Source organism: Astatotilapia calliptera, chromosome 20 (assembly GCF_964374335.1).
Source record: "Astatotilapia calliptera chromosome 20, fAstCal68.1, whole genome shotgun sequence".
In the NCBI taxonomy this organism is placed as follows: Eukaryota; Metazoa; Chordata; class Actinopteri; order Cichliformes; family Cichlidae; genus Astatotilapia; species Astatotilapia calliptera.
The window spans coordinates 35,103,820-35,125,386 of NC_137441.1; the positions used below are offsets into that span (position 1 = coordinate 35,103,820).

The 21,567-nt window shown below is 40.4% G+C and overlaps 1 protein-coding gene across 1 annotated transcript; it reads left to right on the plus strand.

Annotated features, from left to right (window-relative positions):
- The first annotated feature begins 1,384 nt into the window (after positions 1–1,384).
- On the plus strand, positions 1,385–21,131 carry b4galnt1a (beta-1,4-N-acetyl-galactosaminyl transferase 1a). The gene is made up of 11 exons (XM_075410366.2): positions 1,385–1,529; positions 4,202–4,413; positions 4,488–4,670; positions 5,035–5,141; positions 5,470–5,507; positions 5,605–5,785; positions 6,654–6,746; positions 6,849–7,036; positions 7,587–7,727; positions 20,215–20,452; positions 20,631–21,131. The coding sequence occupies exons 2-11, from the start codon at positions 4,202–4,204 to the stop codon at positions 20,840–20,842; spliced, it is 1,593 nt and encodes a 530-aa protein (XP_075266481.2). The 5' UTR covers positions 1,385–1,529; the 3' UTR covers positions 20,843–21,131.
- The last annotated feature ends 436 nt before the right edge of the window (positions 21,132–21,567 follow it).

The window sequence follows — 21,567 nt, forward strand, 5'->3', positions numbered from 1 at the left end:
GTAAGGTTTACTGTCTAAGTGAGTTTATGTTTGCTGTAAAATGTTTGATTTACTGTATTTCCCCAGTTGCACAATGCTGTGAACAGTTTCAATTAAATATTATCAAGAGTGCATATGAACTGTCTTGATTTTTCTTTACAATTTATGGTTTTCAACATGCCGTGCATGCTGTCCAGACTTGACATGTCATTGGGAAGCACCTGCAAAGAAATCCGTCACAATGAGAACATGTTCAAACCATTTGATTTTGTGACCAAAGGTGCTGGTGTAGTGACTTGTAATTGTGACAGCCCTGACACTTTGATATAAATACTTGCTTTTGATGGATATATTATCTGTTTTGATTAAGGGACTTGCTTTTGAAGCATTGACTACTTATTTTGAACAACTGACTTTTCTTTTTGATGAAGTGACTCACTTTTGCAAGTTATCCACCATGTTTTGCAGTTTGCACTAATTGTTTTGAGAAGAGCCTTAGTAGTGGTGCAGAGATCAATTCTGTGAGAAATGCACCAAAGCAAATGAGGGAAAAACTGTAAAAGAAAAAAAGGCACTGTTAAGGAGTTTTTACTGTTTTATTTGATTATGCTTCAAATGTTGTTATACTTATGTTCACATATTTCACCAGACAGTTTTCTGTTGAAACAAGAAGCTGACTCTGTGACCTTTACCGCAAGAGATCAGTACAGAAATACATATCCGCAGAAGTTGACTTGTATCTTATTCTTAGAAATTGACTTGTAGCACACACACTCCGTGACACACACAGCTTACACACAGACAGCATCAGGACCTGCATAACAGGAAATGTGATTATATTTGCATATTGACGATGTAACCTATGAAAATAAACGAATACTGCAGTTCGGTGTGATTGCTCTCTGAGTATTTCACCCGTGCAGCACGTTAACTATCTCGAGTGTCTCAGTGTTGTTTATTCACCTGACTGTTAACTGTAAATCTCTGACAGGCACAGACCTCCAAAGTGGCCTGCAGAGTTACACTCTGTGTCGCCCACAAGGGAGCAGCAATGGAACACAGACAAAACCTGTAATCGGCCTGGCTGGTGTGACCCAAAAGGTTATAATACTTTTAAGTTATTGTAGGTACTGACGAGGCTTTTCTAATCATGTTTGTATATGTTAAGCCTTTGACTCTCCAAACATATTTTCTTTTAGCTTCAACCCTTACTATAGTAAATTGTGAGCTTAAAAACAAGTGTGGTTTTGGCAATATATTAATTTGTAACAGTACTATAGCACCACATGAATTTTACAAAACCACTGAATGGATAATAATCAGGTTTCATTCAGGGGACATTCGCACCTTTCAAAAATGGCCTTCTTTTTAAAGAAAATGTTTTACACTTTGACCAGTCGGAAGCAGTTGGTTTGTAAATGAGGTGTGGCTGTCAGTTGTAACGTGTACTGACAGCCTAGAACCCACAAACACGTGAACGCACCCTATGCAAAGCTGGTTGGAGAGTTCTCCGCCGTAAAGAACGTCTTTATCGCAGGGAAGCAGCAACAGTAAGAAACATTTCTTTTTCCTGTACTACTGTCACATATCTTCTGAAAAAGTGCAGGCTGCTGGTTATATTCAGAGTGCAGTGGTTTTCTTTCATTTCCCTTTGTAATGGGGCTACAATGTGTGCGAATATGTTGTGCTAAATAGTTTTAATTGTCTAAGAAAATATGAAACGGAGCATTCTCATTTTGCCAAAAACACTAACTAACATTTTTGAATGATCGTTTAGCCCCCAAGTTTATTTATCAAACAAAAAAAAAAAAAAAAAAAAAGCGTTGTGGTGTACCAGGATCTAGTTAATTTTGAGCTGATTTGACTAAGGCTCTTGCTAGCACTGGGTTTTGCCTTCAGAGCTTCGTAGATTCAGCGAGGTTCTAGAAACATTCCTCAAACGACCATGATTTGAACTTCCTGTTCCACTGCATCCCAACGATTTTCTGTAAAATCTGTTGCGTCAAGTGACTCAGTGATCAATAAGAACAGAAACTGTTTTTAAAGCTGCCTTGCCTGGTTATAAGTACTGCAAATAAGCTACCAAGAGGTAAATAAATATAAAATAATTAGACAGCATCCCATTTCGGTAAGATGTTTTAATATATGTTTTAATATAAAATATTAATTTAATACAAGATATTACGTTTTCAGCTGGATAAATTAAAAGAAAGAAAATTATCTAGAATATATAGATATAGATATAGAGATATAGATATATATATATAGATATATATAGATAAGAACTGTTGCGCGTTACATCCTGTACCTGCTGATTTGTAAACTAAAGTCTGAAACTAAAGCCTGAAAGAAAGAGTACAGTAGCACTCCAAAATGCGAAGTTATATCTTTAAACACTGCTGTGCAGAAGTCTTCAACAAGCACTCAGTTCATTTGTAATATCATTGCTACATGTATATCCCCCAGTTCATCCAATACTGAGATGAGAGTGGGCATGTTTGAGTGTGAGACCTCGGTCTGAAACTTGATTGATAAGTGATCACTGTTAATAAGTGCCATACAAGGAAGCTACTATAACAACCTCCAACAAACCACAGTGCGTGGTAAAAACCTGTTCCTCCTGAAGGTTGAAACGAAAAGCTAGTTTCATTACCTGACATATCCAATAATTCAGGCTATAAAGCAGGAAATACTATCAGCCAGTGATGAGTGGCTGAGTGCAAGTAAATAAATGATAGTTATTTCCCACATGCAATGCTAGTTGCCCTCCATATGACAGAAAGAGCAAACACATTGCACACTACACATTAACCCTAGCTCTAGTTTTTAAATGATAATGTCAGCACAGCAAAATTGTACTAATATTGTCATGTTTTCTAAAAGTAAGAACTAATTAGGAGGGAAGAATACGGACCAAATAAATCAAAGACATTAAGTAAACTTCCCTACTGTAGTCAGGCTGATCTATTCCTTTGCATTGTGTGTTTCCTTCTTAATAAAAAATGTTTCCTTCCTTTAAATTATGATAACACTTCCTTTTGTGTCTTTTGGAAGCACAAATTTGACATCTTAAATTGGCAAGTCAGTAAGTCTGTATTTTCTTGACAATATCTTGGAAAGTGGAAACATTAAATGAAAGCAGATCTACAATTTTTCACAAACATAACCATTTACAGCTACATTCAGACTTCAGTTGTTAGGATTATGCGTCCGCTGGAGAAGCAGCCAATGTAGCTCAGTCAGTTATATAAAAATACCTATTAAAGACCAACATTGATTAATTGATGGTTACAAACGATCACAGATGGTCCTACAGACTTGACCTGCTGCCTTTCAAATGATTATCTACACAGGTTCTGTAGTTGTAGATTTTGTTTATTAAATCCCACAGAAACTATGATACCGACAAACTGCTGTTATTGTGTATATATATATTTATTTATATTTCTTCATACATTCTTATATAGTTCTATATTGTGTATTTTGTTGTACAGTTATTTCATTTTTAACCTTCATTTTTTTTATATTTTATTCCTTCCTAGTTAAATTTACCCTTTTTAATTTTTCATATTTATTTCCTATCCTATTCATAGCCTTTTCCTTTTTGTTTTCTTTAGGTCACGAGCAGTTGTCTAAGCATTTCACTGCATATCGTACTGTGTATGACTGTGTACGTGACAAATAAAATTTGAATTTGATTGTGGTTACACAACCAATGATTTTCCAGTTCAGACCACATAAAATTGTGTCAACAGCAGACCCACATGCTTCAAAAAGAGCACATCCTGTTGACAAGAAAGACAAAATAAGCAGTACAGTAGTAGAGCAGCTCTAAAAAGCTATACTGGAGTTACAGTTTTGATATAATTTCCTCGTGATGATTTGTGCATCTGCAGCATAATACGTCTTCAAATAAGGTTTGACAGTCCTAATAAAGTTAGGTAAACTTTATCTTTGAAATTATAAGTCTACAAGTTCAATTATTTTATGGTTTAGTACTTTGTACTGTAGTCTTCAGCACATGTTTGCAGTGTGCATGTCTGGCTTTCGGCCTTGCACCTAGATAGGTTTTCCATCGAGCACTAATAAAGTGTAGGCTCATTTCAAGTTTCCAATGACCCACTGAAACACAGTAATTCCAGTGTGAAACACATAATGTCTGTCCCTCCCAAGCCACTTTGCTTTATCAACCTGATGATATCTATACAAATTTTCTTTCTAGATGCACAACAGTTCTAGGAAGTGTGTTCAACTTGCTTTGCTTAGTGGAATTCTTCTGGTCGCCCTCTGTTATTTTTGGAAACCTAGCAGCAAAGAAGTTGACATAAGCTCAAGCCAGGTTACGCCCATTAAAAAATTCTTCACTGGGAAAATTGGAGACGCCACAAATGGTTATAAGGACATTTCCTACCACATAAAGGAGGAAATGGCAAGGTGTGTAAGTGTGACCTTTTCTTTTAAATTCAAGTTTTTGTTCCTATTACTTAACTCTTTGTTATTTCCAACAGTCATTTGGCTCAAAATGCCTGCGTATGCCAGGCTGATGAAGAAACCTTTCACCTACCATTGTCAAATCTGCTCTTTCCACACGTGTGGGCTCACAATCTTGATCAAGCATTTTTGGAGCTCCACCCTGATCCTGAAAGTGTAAAGCAGCACAGAGCTGATGAGTACAACAACCTTCAAGAAAGGTGAAGCATGTTTTGCATCTTTTGATTAAATAAGGAATGGTTTATAAGATTTTAGATGACAATCTGGAAATTTTCCCACATCAAGCAACCTTTTCGTCCAAGAGGCTTTTAATATACTTAGCAGAACGGCATTCTTGATACAATCTGCAATTGTCTATGATCATATTTTAAAGTAAGATATTTTATTTATTTTAGATATACAAGAGGATACGTGAATTTAGGTTTTTAGATGTCACCTGTTAAATTCACTATCAAGCCTGAGTTGATCAAATAAATTGTACTGCTCTAAGTGTACAGACTACAACTGTAAAAACTCACAGCTTTTATGTTGTAGTGTGTGTATATCATTGTCATGTTTCCAAAGGTCCTACAATCCTGCAGATGTGCTTAATGTAGCTGAGGCCAACAGTCCTCTTCAGTATCCTACCCAGGGGGTGCTGGTGCGACCCCTAAAGACAATCATCATTCCTGGTAAAGGCATATTTAACATGCAAAAAAACATTGAAACCCAGTCTAACTTTTACCTTTAAAAGGTCAGTTACACTGGGCCCTACTTTGATTGAAAACACTGTGCATGGTATAATACAGGATGCAGAACAATCACAGGAAGGTTAAGTGCATGTGTGGTCTTTTTATTTAAAGCTACAGAAAGCAAAACAAAACTTAACCGTCTGTGTTCTACATGAGCACTTTCTTGTTAAAAAAAGGAAATAAAACTGCTATTTAAATGGGTGCATATTTTTAAATCTTGTATTTATATAATTTCACTTTGTCTCCAAAAATAACCGTTTCTCTGCAGGTTTAGCCCTTAAAGAAGAAACAAGATCAGTTCACATGGTAATGCCTCAATTATTGTCTTGCACTTTTTTTTGTCATCATTTTAAATATGATTATTTTTAATTCTTTATTGCAACCAATGCTTATCCTGTAACAGGTATCTTTGACTGCAACACTTGGAAGTTTTGATGTTGCTGCTAAGGTGGACATGGTCTCCATCCAGGGAGTGGGAGAGAAGAACATGGTTCTGTCGAGTCCTCTTCTCTCTGCTCTGAACAAACAACTGCAGTTTGTCACCTATACAAACATCGTGTTTCATCCGAAGACAGCAGACACAAGTAAAGCTATGATGTGGATATGAAACTGATACTAAAAGTGCAATGTAGAATGAACCTGTTTGAACATATAAACAGTTAGTGCACCCCCACCCACAATGAGACGAAAGGAAGGCAAAGTTTGGTACGTAACTTTATACAAGCAATTATTTTCTTATCTATTAAATAAATAAATGGGCATTAGAATACAAATTTAAGGAGATTTAAACTCAAGTAGATTTTTTTAAAGCATTGACAGTATTTGATTAAAGAGCTTACACATGCTAGCTAAGCATTAACCATTACAGAATGATAGATGATATCCGTGAACTGGAGGTTACAGATGGCAGTCTGACAGCCGTGTGCATTTTACATTTACTGCTATTTCTTGACTCATTATGTATTTCAGGAAGTTAAAATGTAAGTGTACTATTCAGTTTTTTTCAGCTCCTAGTTGATGATAACATCAGCATATGTCACACTTGTATAGACAAGAAAGAAACTACTTTAATCAGATCAGAATACTCAGAACTAAATTAAATAAATCGATATATTACAATGTTTATAAAGTATAAGAAATAGCTCTAATATATACAAATAGGACTGACCACAACAAAAATAAAAAGGAGTTGACCAATGTAATGTTTGAGGAATATTCTTGTCCAGAAGGTTCCAATAGAAATTCAACTTGACCACATGGTTTAAAAGCCAATGAAGTAGGTGAGTGAAGGCTTCTCCAGTGGGTTTTTTTAAGACATGTCATTGAGGGCGGGGCTGTGCTTAGGCAAATGCAGCTTACAGCTTCATGTGCAAAGGTTATTTTCACAACGATAACTGCCCATAAATTCTGCAGCTGGCCTTTATCATTTTGTTTGTTTGTTTCATTCTGCAGTTCAGTTTGCAACTAAAGATCACCAGTCATTTTTCACCATCAAAATTGAACACAGAAACAATCCGAAACTTTACAACTCGGGATACCAAAAAGGTTCGTGAGCAGTTACTATGAACACATGTAAAGTTTAGCTTTTTGATGCACAGTGTTTAAAAGTCACATGAGTATTTAATTTGTTGTTCTTGTTTCCCTTAGAGTACAATATTACAGCTCTAGTTACCATCGCCACCAAGACCTTTCTGCGCTATGACAAACTGAAAGATCTCATTGACAGCATAAGAAAATATTATCCCACCGTCACTATTGTGATAGCAGATGATAATGAACACCCTCAGCCCGTGACTGGTCCTCATATTGAACACTACATTATGCCATTTGGAAAGGTAAACAAGTTACTGTTTCTGTATGTAATGACCTGGGCCCTATTCCAGGAAGCAAGGTTAGTGAAAAACTCTGAGTTTGTTAAGCCTGAGATGAAGGACACTCTTCTGGGAGTTCCAGAAAGAGAGTTAACTTCAATAACTGGAATAACAGACTGTGAACTTAACCTGCTTGCTGGCAGGTTTTCTCCAACAATCTGAGTTGGTCTCCAACTCTTCCCCTTCTGCTTCACTTTAACCACCTTGTTTACTTTATTTGTAGGACCCAAATGCAACATATTTACTTTGTTTTTGTGTTTTTTATTCAATTTAAAAATGCCCTCAAACGTAATACTTTTATCTTTAGTTTGTGCCACCTATTTCCTTGTTGCTATGGTGAATCCTAGTATCAGAGCTCCCCTGATAATCGCTTTCTTCTCTCTGCCCAAAACTGTTCTGGAACCAAAACTCAGAGTTGCTCATCTCAGTCAGTTTGACCTGCTTCCTCAAATAGGATCCTGCTTTGCCATTTTTACTGTGGTTATTCTATTATTGATTGCTTTTGTTTATACAGGGTTGGTTTGCAGGTAGAAACCTGGCAGTGTCTCAGGTAATCACCAAATATGTACTCTGGGTGGATGATGATTTCATCTTTACTGCAAACACCAAGTTGGAGAAGATGGTGGACATCCTAGAAAAGACCACTCTGGATCTGGTAAGACGATGCAGTTGTTTTTGTTCGTTTGGTTGTTTTGTTTTGTTTTTAAAGTGAGCTTAAAGGAGTGGCCTGAAACTTCATGCAAATATGCAAACTAGTAATTAGAAAAGCGCAATGTCACTGTGCCCTTACAATCTTTGATTATGAGCAGAATATTCAGTTGTTGCTGAAAGAAATTTAATCACTAGAATTACCATTTTACAAGCTTAACTTGTAAAATACAAGTTAACTTCCTTTTCGTGTCATAATTTTCTGCCACTGTATGTTTCTATTTATTCATTCATTTATTACTTATAGTCAGGAGCAGAAGGGAAATGGTGACTGCGTTTTACATTTCTTTTCCCTGAAATTGCCCTGATGACAAGTCTTGGGTGCCAGTTTTAGAAGTGCAGTGGTGATGTAGATCTGAATTACCAGTCAAAAGTTTTAGGAAACCCAATTTTTTATTTATTTATTTTTTTAAATTGAAAGTCATGCAGTTTCCTGTTAGCCGCCTATCACAAAAGCTGTTGTGGCTTTGGGTCTGCCAGACCTCTTCCTGTCAGTTTGTCCCAGTTTCTGAGTCCCTTTACTTGTACTCACGCACACGTTGACGTTCCTTGCAAAGTCTCTGTGGGAAAGATTTTTTTTTTGCTAGCAACGCACTACTTTCTGCAGTACAATACTGTTCAACTGATGCTCACGAGCGTATGGTACCACAGTGTGTTTCAACACTGCTTTTATGCAGACAGAGGGGGTTTGTAAGTAATCCAGAAAAGCTGGAAAACCTGTAGCAACTTGTAGCACCAGCTTTCAAAGCTTGATCAACCTCCATTGCTGCAGAACAGCTTTAAATTGTTATCCCATTTTGTGTTCCCTGAAAAGGCCTTTTTGTATAATTCTGAAATGTACATTATTTTTCAGTTTTGGGTAACCTTACCTTTTTTTTTTCCTTCTAAACCTCTGGCAGTTCACCACTGACCTTTGTACCATTTCAAGCTATTCACTGGGCTTCATGACACAAATTGCAATAAATAACGGGAAAAATTGGAGTATGCTACAACTTTTGATGGATAATTTGTATATTTGACACATTTTGTCCTCTCTGTCCACGGTGTTCTACCATGCAGGCAACGAATGCAAACAATGTAATTGTTTGTATGCCGGCTTGCACACATACGCGAGAGGCACGAGAGTTCTTCTTTACTGATGTTTACTGTGCTTCTCTTAACGTACACAGGTACACCGTAGAACTGGTGAATGCATATGTACAAGGAAATTATATTTCAGCAAACATATTGCAATATAAAATTCACAAAATATAAACAAACATACCACTTTGGCCTGCAAGTAGACAAACGGTGTATTTGGAACTTAGGACTTTTTATTTCTTCTTTGACATTCACCATGAGCAGCTTCTGACCTTTTTTCCCAAAACAGGAACTGACCTCTGCCCTTACCTTAAACTTAGAAAACTTTAACCGATTATTTACCATGTATCAAATTAACAGTACACCAATCTGGTATGCAAATAATAATAATATATTATCATGCTGTTTACAACTACATGAATGTACTAATTGCTGTGATTTATTACTGTTACTGAAGGTCCGCGGCTCCGAACCGTAGTAAAGGGACCTCTGGCTAATACGTCGGGCTCGTAGCCGAAAACTAGCTTTACTTTGTTGTCTGGGTCAACTTTGCTATTGTGACCAAGTGGTCGGCGGGGTTATAAACAAAATAATAAACTTGACAACGCCACCTAGGGGAATTGCACCCCCAGGAAATATATTTAAGATAAATAGATAAAAGGAATAAAAGGACTCCGCACAGATTCAAGGATGCACACTGAGGCAGGTTGGCTTCCAATACTAAAACAGTTTTATTTATAGAAAAAATAAATAAAATATTAAAAGTCAAGATGTAGCGTCATTATTGACAGTGTCCTACAGTAAAAAAATAAAACAATCGTGGAACTTGGACTTACCAGCAGCCGTGGAACCAAAAGAAAAATCACACAAAAAGAATCACTGCAGCCCACCCAGTGCTGTACAAAAGAAAGTGTGAAAACAACCCACCACCTGAGGTCCCAGGGCCACTGGCTCGTCCTCCGTTCACTGAAATAAAACACAGAAAAATATGTTAAAAGGATAAAAAGGACACTGAGCGTCAGGCTCGCTACAGATCATCAAAAAACTAAAACACACTTTAATAAAAGAAATCACACACGCACACACAGGAAAGGCTTATACCCCACGGGTCAAACTACCACTCGTGCTGGTAATAATTATTCTCAGGCGTAGGCCGGTCTGGCTCCCCACCGGCTGAGACCGGCAACCCAGGCGATTTGGAGTCTCAGCACGACGCTCGGGCAGAGTGTCACTTCCGCCCGATCACAGAAGCGTGGGTACGAGCAACAGTCCAAAATAAAATAGAAGAACACCAGGCGAACCAAAAAAAAAAAAAAGTGAGCCTACTTAATAAAAACAAGACAAGACAAGACAGCAGCTAGGCAGGCATCTCGACTCTTTGCTTAAAAATCAGGCAGTTGGTCCCTGAGAAGGTGCAGCAGCAATCAAACCCTACAAACAAAAAAAGGCAAAGATAACCTTAATCGTCTCCAATTTACAAATACTAGCAGCTATAATATAAGCGGGCTTACCCCAAGACTGGAGGCGCTGTACTGTACTGTGAACGCGTCTCTCCACCACAGCTGGAGTAAAGAAAGAGAAACAGCCGCGCTGTAGCGGGCCACAGAATTATGACTACCAGTTGCTGACTTTTGAGAGAAAGAGGTCGAAAGGAGGCCTACCTGTAGCAGTCACATAATCCGATTGTATCGGTAAATTAACCAATAGGCCAGCATTTACTGCTGTATCGCACCAGAAGCTCGGGAGGAATGATCCAACAAAAAACCGGCTTCCCTTTATACAGGTAAACACCCCCCTGTAATCAATATGCAGGTGGGTTCCTAATTAACCCAATCACATGATACAAGGAGCGAGTGCAGCGGAAAGAGAGCGAGGGTGGTAGAGCGAGCGAGAGAGAAAAAGAAGGGCGAGTAGCCCATCCGGCTACACTAGCGAGAGACAGAGAGAGGCGTTGAAAGACTGCTCCAACGGAACTTATTGTTTCAATAAGTTTCAACAAAGTAACTGTATTCTAAATACCACCTTTATAAACGGTAACTGTAACGGAATACAGTTACTCATATTTTGTATTTTAAATATGTAACGGCGGTACATGTATTCCGTTACTCCCCAACACTGAAGGTGTGTGGTGATTTGTGCTTTTACCAGTAAATGTCCTTTCTGAAAAGGCAAAATGTTAAAAAAAAATAAGTTTCATTCCACATCCTCTTAAAAACCCAGCACTTCCCCTCTGCTGTCGGACACATGAACAATAACCGCATGACTGTTCCCACCACTAACACATGACCCTACGCTGTGTTCACTGCATCATTCCATGTTTGGCACTGATCACTACCTGCACTCATGTATATATCATGTATATATCTATCTACTTAGCACTTTTAATTCTTATTCTTATTTTCATGTCTATTTAAGCGTAATTTATGACAGTATGTTTGCACTGAAGCACCGCAGCAATTTCCTAATGTTGTAAACCTGCTCAACATTTGGCAATAAAACCCTTTCTGATTCTGAGTTCACTTTTCCCCTCTGTGGGTGCCATGAATCTCAAATCAAATCAAAATCAAATCACTTTTATTGTCACATCACATGTGCAGGTACATTGGTACAGCACATGTGAGTGAAATTCTTGTGTGCGAGCTTCACAAGCAACAGAGTTGTGCAAAATACAATAATGTAAACAAGCAAAATACAAGAATGGCTACATCTGAAACTAATAAATATATGTACAATATATAATAGTATATGCTTTTCTGGATGTGTATACTAAATATTTTTCTACGTGTGTGTGTGTGTGTGTGTGTGTGTGTGTGTGTGTGTGTGTGTGTGTGTGTGTGTACACATATTTTACAAATTAAATAGAGTAAACAATAAATAAAATATATAAAATAAAATATACAGAGTGAGACATGTGCAAAACAGTGGCGTTACTGTACAGTATGGAGTGCATAATGTTAAAGTTCCAGTAGTAAAGCTGAGGTGTCTATGACGTGTTCAGCAGTCTGATGGCCTGATGGAAAAAGCTGTCTCTCAGTCTGCTGGTACGGGACCGGATGCTGCAGAACCTCCTTCCTCATGGAAGCAGTCTGAACAGTTGATGGCTGGGGTGACTGGAGTCCTTGATGATCCTCCCCGCTTTCCTCAGGCAGCGCTTCCTGTAGATGTCTTGGAGGGAGGGAAGCTCACCTCCAATTATCCGTTCAGAGCACCGCACTACTCTCTGGAGAGCTTTGCAGTTGTAGGCGGTGCTGTTGCCATACCAGGTGGTGATGCATCCAGTGAGGATGCTCTCAATGGCACAGTGATAGAAGGTCCTGAGGATGCGGGGGCTCATGCCGAATCTTTTCAGTCTCCTGAGAAAGAAGAGGCGCTGCTGCGCCTTCTTCACTGTTTTGTTTGTGTGTACTGACCACGTAAGATCCTCAGCCAGATGTACACCAAGGAACCGGAAGCTGCTCACTCTCTCCACAGCAGCGCCGTTGATGGTGATGGGGGTGTGTACTTCTCTGCACCTCCGGAAGTCCACTATCAACTCCTTTGTCTTTGCGACGTTGAGGGTGAGATGGTTGTCTTGACACCAGTGGGTCAGGGCGCTGACCTCCTCCCTGTAAGCCGTCTCATCACCGTTGGTGATAAGACCCACCACTGTAGTGTCGTCCGCAAACTTCACAATGATGTTGGAGCTGTTAGTGGCTGTGCAGTCGTAGGTGTAGAGTGAGTACAGGAGAGGGCTCAGTACACACCCCTGTGGAGCACCAGTGTTCAGTGTGATGGGGGATGAGGTGATGCTGCCCAGTCTGACCACTTGGCGTCTGTCAGACAGGAAGCTAAGGATCCAGCTGCAGAGGGAGCTGCTCAGTCCTAGATCCTGCAGTTTCCTGTCCAGCTTCGAGGGAACGATGGTATTGAATGCTGAGCTGTAATCTACAAACAGCATTCTCACATACGTGTCTCTCTTCTCCAGGTGTGACAGGGCAGTGTGTAGTGTCAGGGCTATGGCATCATCAGTGGACCTGTTGTGGCAGTATGCGAACTGTAGAGGGTCCAGTGAGTCGGGTAGTGCAGAGCAGATGAAGTCCCTGACCAGCTTCTCGAAGCATTTGCTTACGATGGGGGTCAGGGCTACAGGTCGCCAGTCGTTCAATGAGGAGATGGTGGAGGATTTGGGTACATGGACGATGGTGGCCATTTTGAAGCAGGCTGGGACTACAGACAGAGAGAGGGAAAGGTTGAAGATGTGCGTGAACACTCCAGCCAGCTGAGCCGCGCATGACTTGAGGACGCGGCCGGGAATCCCGTCCGGACCAGTAGCTTTGCGCGCGTTCACCTTCCTGAAGCACTTCCGCACATCCTCCTCAGACACAGTGTGCGCACTGACGTCATCCGCGGTGCGCACACTGTCCGGTCTCATGGTGTTCGCTGTGTCGAATCTAGCGTAGAATACGTTTAGATCCTCACACAGAGAGGCCGTGGTCTGCGGTGTGCTGGTTTTCCCTCTAAAGTCTGTGATCGTGTTGAGTCCCTGCCACATACTCCGAGGGTTGTCAAACTGTTGCTCCACCCTGTCCCTGTACTCACGTTTGGCTGCTTTGATCGTCTTCCGGAGTTGGTAATGTGCGTGTTTGTAGTCCGATGTGTTCGCGGAGGCAAAGGCGGTGCTCCGTGCCGCGCGAACATCTCCGTTAATCCAGGGTTTTTGATTTGGGAAGGATTTAACTGTTCTGGATGGGACGACATCTTCCACGCATTTCCTGATAAATCCGCAGACTGAGTCTGTGTACTCATCAATGTCCCTAGCAGCCACGTGAAACATTTCCCAGTCCGCGTGATCAAAACAGTCCCGCAGCGGAGACTCCGATTGGTCCGTCCAACAGTGCACCGCCCTCCGGGTTGGAGCTTCCTGTTTCAGCTTCTGCCTGTAGGCGGGCAGGAGCAGGATGGAGCGGTGATCTGATTGGCCGAATGGGGCGCGGGGGAGGGCTTTGTACGCGTCCCGGAAAGAGGTGTAGCAGTGGTCGAGTAGCCGATCTCCACGAGTGTTAAAATGGATGTGTTGGTGGAGTTTGGGTGAGACTTTCTTCAGGTTTCCCTTATTAAAGTCTCCGGCTGTGATAAACGCTGCCTCTGGGTGTGCGGTTTCCTCGCTGCTGATCGCGCTGTACAGTTCCCTGAGTGCACGGTCAGTGTCGGCTTGTGGGGGAATGTAAACAGCCGTAATAATCACTGCTGTAAATTCCCTCGGTAGCCAGAATGGCCGGCACTTAATCATCAGGTACTCCAGGTCCGGTGAGCAGAAGGATTTGACCGGGTGCACGTTCGCATAATCACACCAGCTGTTGTTGATCATGAAACGCACACCACCACCTCTGCTTTTCCCAGTAAGATCCTGTGACCTGTCTGCGCGGTGCACAGAGAACCCCGGTAGTTGTATTGCGGAGTCCGGTACCTTGTCCGATAGCCAGGTTTCTGTGAGGCAGATCACGCAGCAGTACCGCATCTCTCGCTGGAATGAGATCCGTGCCCGAAGCTCGCACAGCTTGTTCTCCAGAGACTGCACATTAGCCAGTAATAAACTGGGTAACGGTGGTCTGTTAGTGCGCCGTCTCAGTCGAACCAGAGCGCCAGATCTTCTCCCTCTGCGTCGGCGTTTGCGGCCTCCAGGGCCAGAGAACAAAGGCGTCTCAGGTGAGATGAATGGGGGGTCTGCAAACGGAGCGTCCGTGTTGCAAAACTTGAACTCCGGAAAGTTATAAGAAAGACCGTCTTTTATGTCCAGTAAGGTTTGTCGGTCGTACACAAGGAGACATGTGCTACTCGCGAAAAAATGAAGGAAAAGTAAAATTAAACACAGAAAAAAGCTGTTGCTTGGGGGAGCTCGCGACGAGGCTGCCATACTCGGCGCCATCTTGTTCTCTTGTGAATCTGAAAGCTCTATGTCAAGCACCATTTGTGCAATCTCTGTGAGTCAACCTCTGTGAGTCCATCTCTGGGCTTTCTATTACCACATTTGTGGAGGCTGGGTTAACAGAGTACGTGACATTTCCTTTCAGAATAACAGGAATTGATATGTTTCACATTTTGTGGCCACAAGTGAAGTTAAATGATTCTGTTGCTAAAACCCAAATCGCTTCTTTAATGTCTTTGTCTTAACTTGGATTTTAGTGGGATTTGAGAAAACTACGGTAACTTTACCTTCCAAAACAAAACTTTAATTCGGTAACTCTGAACCACTACCATAGATTTTTAACCTGTGTCCATACTTAAAGAGGAAGAGAGACAGATGAGTCTAGAGTTTACTTAAAATTGTGAAAGGGAAGTCAGACATTGGAACATGGAGGTGAAAGGTCAGAAGAAGACATGATATCATTATGAATGAGAAGACGTGTAGAAAACTAAATAAGAACCTTTATACACACACACACACACACACACACCTTTATCACTGTAACAAGTATAACGAAATTATATGTCGTGCAGCTGGAAAACCACAGAGGGAGTAGCACAGGATGCTCTCAATAGAACAACGATAGGACCATAATGGAAGGCCTTAGTCATCACATGCTTAAACTCATCATATATTTTTGCATATGCTGAACAGGCAGTCAGACATGCTGTAACTGTGGGGTAGAAAACAGCATGAACACCATACAGCAGGGGTCTCAAACTCCAGTCCTCGAGGGCATGGAAAAGTTGCATGACACTGGCCCTTGAGGACTGGAGTTTGAGGCCCCTGTCATATGGAATATGACAGGTGTGGTTGAACTGCATGAAGACTCTGAAGTTTCTCTTCTCTTCTGGCAGGACAGGAATGTGGCCTTGTCCTGTGAGCCACCGTAAGGATGTACTTAAGAGTAGAACTGGACTGTCACCGGCCTCAGGCTCTTCACCCATTTCAAAAACAAAGCAGTCATTTAGATAAAATATTAGATATTGTTTACCTGTAAATGCACAAAGTAAATTTAGAAATGTAATTATTTTCAAGAATGAACAAGCACTGATAGTGTAATCTACAGCTGTGGCCAAACGTTTAGAGAATGAGAAGTGTTGTTTGCTTATTTACAAAGTTTGCTGTTTCAGTGATAGTTGTATATCACATTATATCACTTCAAACAGAGGTGATCCAGTAATGCTGCACTAATGAATTAGACTAACTATTCACTTTAGCTAAAGTTATTAAGTTAGCTAAAGAGTTGGGATGCTGTGTAAGACATAAATAAAGCTAAAATACAAAGGTTTGGACACCGTTTTGCATGTTTCCCTACTGTAGGGGTCTCTGCAAGGATACAGAGGGGGTACTCTGAGAGGGTACAAGATGACAACTTTGGAATTCTACTAGAAACAGTCGATCATATTTGTTTGTCAAAGCTGAATTCAGGGCAAACTACGCTAAATTAGCGTTTTTAGCTAACAGCTACAATAAGCATAAAAGTTACCGTACGGCTATAATTTGTTAACATGACGCTTGTTCTTATACATGTAGTACATTTATTACCAACCTGAGAGTTTATCCGCTGGTCATTCGACATGACGAATGACTTCTGAAGTCTTAATTCAGCTCAAGACGCTGTAGATTCCCGTCAGTAACACTTTCGGTCCGCTAGTAAAACGTAGTTCTATTAATCTGCGCTTGAACCGGAACCGGATGTAAGTTCCAAAAAACTGAATTGTAGAACTGAAACTGAATCGTGAGAAGTGAAACTGAAATTATGCGAGAGCTGAATTTTTAAAGGATAAAATGCAGTTTCAAAGCAAATCAATTCATTTTCAAAATATAAAATTCAATTTCAAATTAGACTAATTCAAATTCAGTTTTCAAAAGCATTTATTCAAGTTACAATTCAGATTCAATCTCAGCAATTCAAATTTACCTTATTCAAATTCAGTTTCTGATGGCACAGATTTCTGCCCATGTTTCCACCCCATCTCCATTGATGTAAAGAGGTTTAATGTCCATTTTCTTTTTTCTGAAATCCACAACAATCTCCTTTGTCTTGGTTGTGTTCAGGAGCAGGCTGTTGTCCCTGCACAATGCTGTCAGCTGCTCCACTTTGTCCCTGTAGGCAGATTCATCCTCCCCCAGGGATGAGCCCGACCACAGTGGGTCGTCTGCAGATTTTATGATGGTGTTACTGTGGTGAGCGGGGGCACAGTCATATGTGTATAGTGTGAAGAGCATTGGGCTCAGCACACAGTCCTGGGGAGAGCCGGTGCTGATGCTGATGGCCGAGGAAATGTGGGGACCCACCCTTGTGTCCGGTTTGTCAGAAAGTCCTTAATCCATAGACAGGTGGATTATGGGAGTCCTAGGGTCAACAGCTTGCTCACCAATCTGTGAGGGAGGGTGGTGTTAAAGGCAAAGCTTAAATCAATAAAGAGGTGTGCGGAGCTCCTCTGCTTCAGGTGGGACAGGGTAGCATGGAGAGCAGCAGCGTCCTCAGTAGACCTGTTAGCCCTGTAGGCAAATTGGTGAGTATCAAACTACTGGCCGATACTCATTCAGGCAGGTTGTGGGTGATTTGTCTTTTTTCTTTTGGTAAGGGGACTATGGTGTAGGATTTCAGACGGGGTGGAAGTGAGGCCTGGTAGTGTGACAGATTAAAAACATCAACTAAAAGTTAGATTTATTTAACTATTTACACTGTTGATTTCTGCAGTTAGTATCATAGTATGCAATAATAATGATAATAATAATGATGGATTGCATTTATATAGCGCTTTTTGGGGCCCTCAAAGCGCTTTACAATACCACTATTCATTCACTCTCACATTCACACACTGGTGGAGGCAGCTACAGTTGTAGCCACAGCTGCCCTGGAGCAGACTGACAGAAGCGAGGCTGCCATATCACGCCATCGGCCCCTCTGGGGCTATAACTGCATTAGACACACACATCTCCTGTCTTTGTCAGTTCAGTTTCAACCATATAGAAATCTGCATGAAACATGAAAGCAGAACACCTGGTCACAACTGCCAAGAGTGGTAGCTCTCTGATAAGATCAAACAGTAAAGGTTTGAGAAAGACAAATGTCAAAGCACATAAAACACAGACAGATCAGCTCATCTCTGTAGATAGCATTTAAACTGAAAACATACCAGTGTTTGTGGAAAAACTCAGATAACCTAGAATCTGCATTTACTGGTTCTTTGTTTTAGTCAGTTCAGTAAATTAAGACAGACTCTTTAAGATCAAAGTAACAAATGATCTTGATGTCTCTGGTAAGGGACCTCTGGAAGGTGAGACCTCTCTTAAACAGTATGCGACAAGGCTGTCTCAATCTGCTGAGACCATAGAAAGATGGGCCGCTGTCCTGTATGGCATTTGAGAAACCAATTCCCACAACTTCAGAGCCCTATACAATACTTCTTATCCATAATGAATAAGAAGTATTGTATAGGGCTCTGGATGTCGTCATTTATGCCCCTGCTTTCCTGTTCCTGCTTTAGTGCCTTTAGTGCCATCTCCTTTCAGCACTGACTGTGACTCATCTTCCACAGTTCTTCCTCACTCAGCTCGGTCATACCACGCATGACCATTATTGGTGCCATGGGTGATGTGATCTAACAACATTTAGGTGACTATTGGGTCAGCAGATTGAAGTTTAATCAAAAAGCTTGACTATGAGAAGTTATTGCTTAAAATTATGTTTTAGTGTTCAGATGCAGTTCTAATGTTCAGAAATCCACACATGGAAACGATGTCATTACATTACACCACATCATCCTGTGATCAAGACATGACCCGATGTCCACTACAAAAGACTTACGATTTTTTTTTTTTCAAAATCACAATTTTGCGGGGGAAAAAGCAATTGTAAGATATTATTTTTCATGCAAAATAGTTAAATTATCTTTCAAAAAAATAAAGATCAAAACATATTTTGCTCAGGCTCACAGGAGGAAATATTCCCCAAGCTGTGAATGACTTGCTATGTTTCTGTTTTGTCTTATTTATTTCCTCTGCACTTGATATCAACAGCAGCAAGGACACAGGAATGCTGCAACTGTTGAATGCAAAAGAATGCTGTTGACATCAAAGGCTGAGGAAGTTGGGGGAGGGTGGAGGCTGGGGGGGCTGTGAGTGGGTACCCTCTGTGGGATTGGTTGTCCATCAGCTCCTGTAGACATTATCAATTGGCCAAAATTGGAAATCTTTTCAAGTTACTATTCTCTCATATGTGCACTTTGCAAAACATTTGGATTTCTTTTTATTATTTACATTTCCATTCAAGGGCAACTCTGAGCACTGACACACAGGCTGTGTGAGTCAGAAACAGACATCCTGTAAAGGGATTTTCCAGATGGAAATGAAAACACTGGAAATAGTTCGTAGAAAGGAAATTCTCTACTGTGATAACACCATTTTATGTCCGCATATGGAAGAAGCACAAAAAAGAGAACAAGCAGCAAAAGAAAACAAATACTAAAGGAGGAAAATCCCTCAGACAGACCCAGAGACTGCGCAGAGACTGAGGTCACTGGCAGAGTCCTTTCAGCTAGGCAAAGAATATGCAGTTACATGAGATATGAATAACTCATACAACAGTGAAAGTAAGGATTCAGTTGTAATAGATGATGTTATATCTTCAGCATAGCTTAACTTTGATTTTCAAAATGTTATTGCTCAGTTAGTCGTTTCAGCAATCCGATTACCTATAGACTGTGTTCAGGCAGTCATATGATATATTCTACCTATTGAAAGGCGTTAAGTAATATATATTTTTTGGAACAACAAAAATATACCTCAAATGAACTATGAAAATGCTTGAATAAAATATGTCATTGTCATTTCTACAGCAGATTTAAAGCCACAGGAGTTGATCCAAAGTGCTTTTCAGGTCTCCAAAAAAAGAAACCTGGTCTGTTCCAGAAAACATTTGGAAAAACTGTGAAGCTGTGTTTTGTTAACTTTGTTAACTACCAGTGAAAAGCAAAGGTCAGCTATTTAGTGCTCATTAAAATGTGCTCAGATTTAGCATTTTACTTGGTAAAACCAGGTTTGGTAGCTAATCATAGCTTTCTATGGCTGCCCATGCACATGGTTAACTGGGGAGCAACATTCACAAAGTCGATTAAGCCAGCTTCTATCAGTTTGTGCTCGAACTGAAAACTGCTAACAATGGCTTTCTTTCCGTACTGACGCACAACCCTAAATCAATGATCAGCCTTTCTTGAAGAGAAGAAACTCACAGTTGTCAGACTGTTTTTCTTTGTTTTTCTGTAATTTTTAAAATTTTTGAACACTACTCCAGAAATAGGGCCCAGATCCAAGTTGCAATGGTTGCCTAGTCAACGTATTGCTTCTTGAAACCATGCATATCTTTTCTGCCTTAACATTATTGTCTTACTGATTTCAGGTTGGTGGTGCAGTCAGAGAGGTGACAGGTTACACTGCAACTTATCGTCACACCATATCGGTGGAGGATGGCGGAAACGAGGGTGACTGCTTACATATCAGACTTGGCTACCACCATGCCATCAAAGGATTTCCCAACTGCGTGGTAGCTGATGCTGTCATCAACTTCTTCATGGCGCGGACGGTCAAAGTGCAGCAGGTTGGATTTGACCCGCGCCTCGCACGGCAGGCCCATCTAGGTGAGTTATTAATTGTTATCAGAATCACAATACTTCAATAATCCTTAAGGAATTTGTGTTACTTGTGTAGAACTTATAGAACTTGTAGAAATTACATTGATGAGTTTCTTCGCAATGAAAAAAAGTAAAGTGGCACAAAATCAAGGCTTGTGGAAAATGGAATACTTTCTTTTTGCAGAGTTCTTCATCGACGCTCTTGGCCACCTCCACATTGGCTCCTGTAGTGACGTCATTGTGAGTCACGCGTCAAAGATCATACTACCCTGGAGTAAAACAGACGTACAAAAAGCCTATGAAAAATTCCGCTACTCATCGTCAGCCACGAATGCTAAAACTCATAATGAAATCTTCTACTTTAAGAACAGGTTCAAATGCATGACCAGTCAATGAAGTGTGAGAAATAGTTTTGCTCGGGTAAAATAAGACAAACTGTTTATTTTGTTTTTTACTGACAAAAGAACTGGGTGGATTACCCAGTTATGATCTTTGGTATCCAAGGTTGGTGTTTGTTTTCTTTTTTTTGTTTTTTATGTTTGTGGCTTGTAGTGTTTCTAGCAACTCTCTGGAAACTTGTAAATCGCCTTTTGACTGTTTTCAAAGCGTTTCAAACTGATTTGCAAAATGTTGACACTGAAAAGGAAAATCTTCAGTTACATAATAAATAGCTTCAGCTTGTGAAGCACCGCATTTTTATTTATTTATTTTATTTAAACGGGTTCTAAAAAAAATGGAGTTAAGAAAAAGGTACGTTGTTGCAAGTCACAATATAGCAGCAAGTATTCTACAGCAAAACAGTTCCAGTTTGATAAAAATGGCTTTGTAAACTAATGCCCAGTGTCACATGATTGTCTTTGTTGTTTAAGTTGTTTCATTTGTATGTATTTTTAGTAGGATACTGTTATGCCCCACTTAGAAACGAAGTGTTAACTGGGGTGGGGGGGACACAAAGTGAAAAAGAAAACTACTGAAAAATGTCATTAAACATGATTTATTGCACAAAACTACTAAAGTAAAGATGAACACAGGGAAGCTCTTTTCTTCAGGGTCTCCAAGGCCAAAACAACAAATAAAACACCCTCTTTAACTAAGAAATGAACCAAGAACTCTTTAGCCGA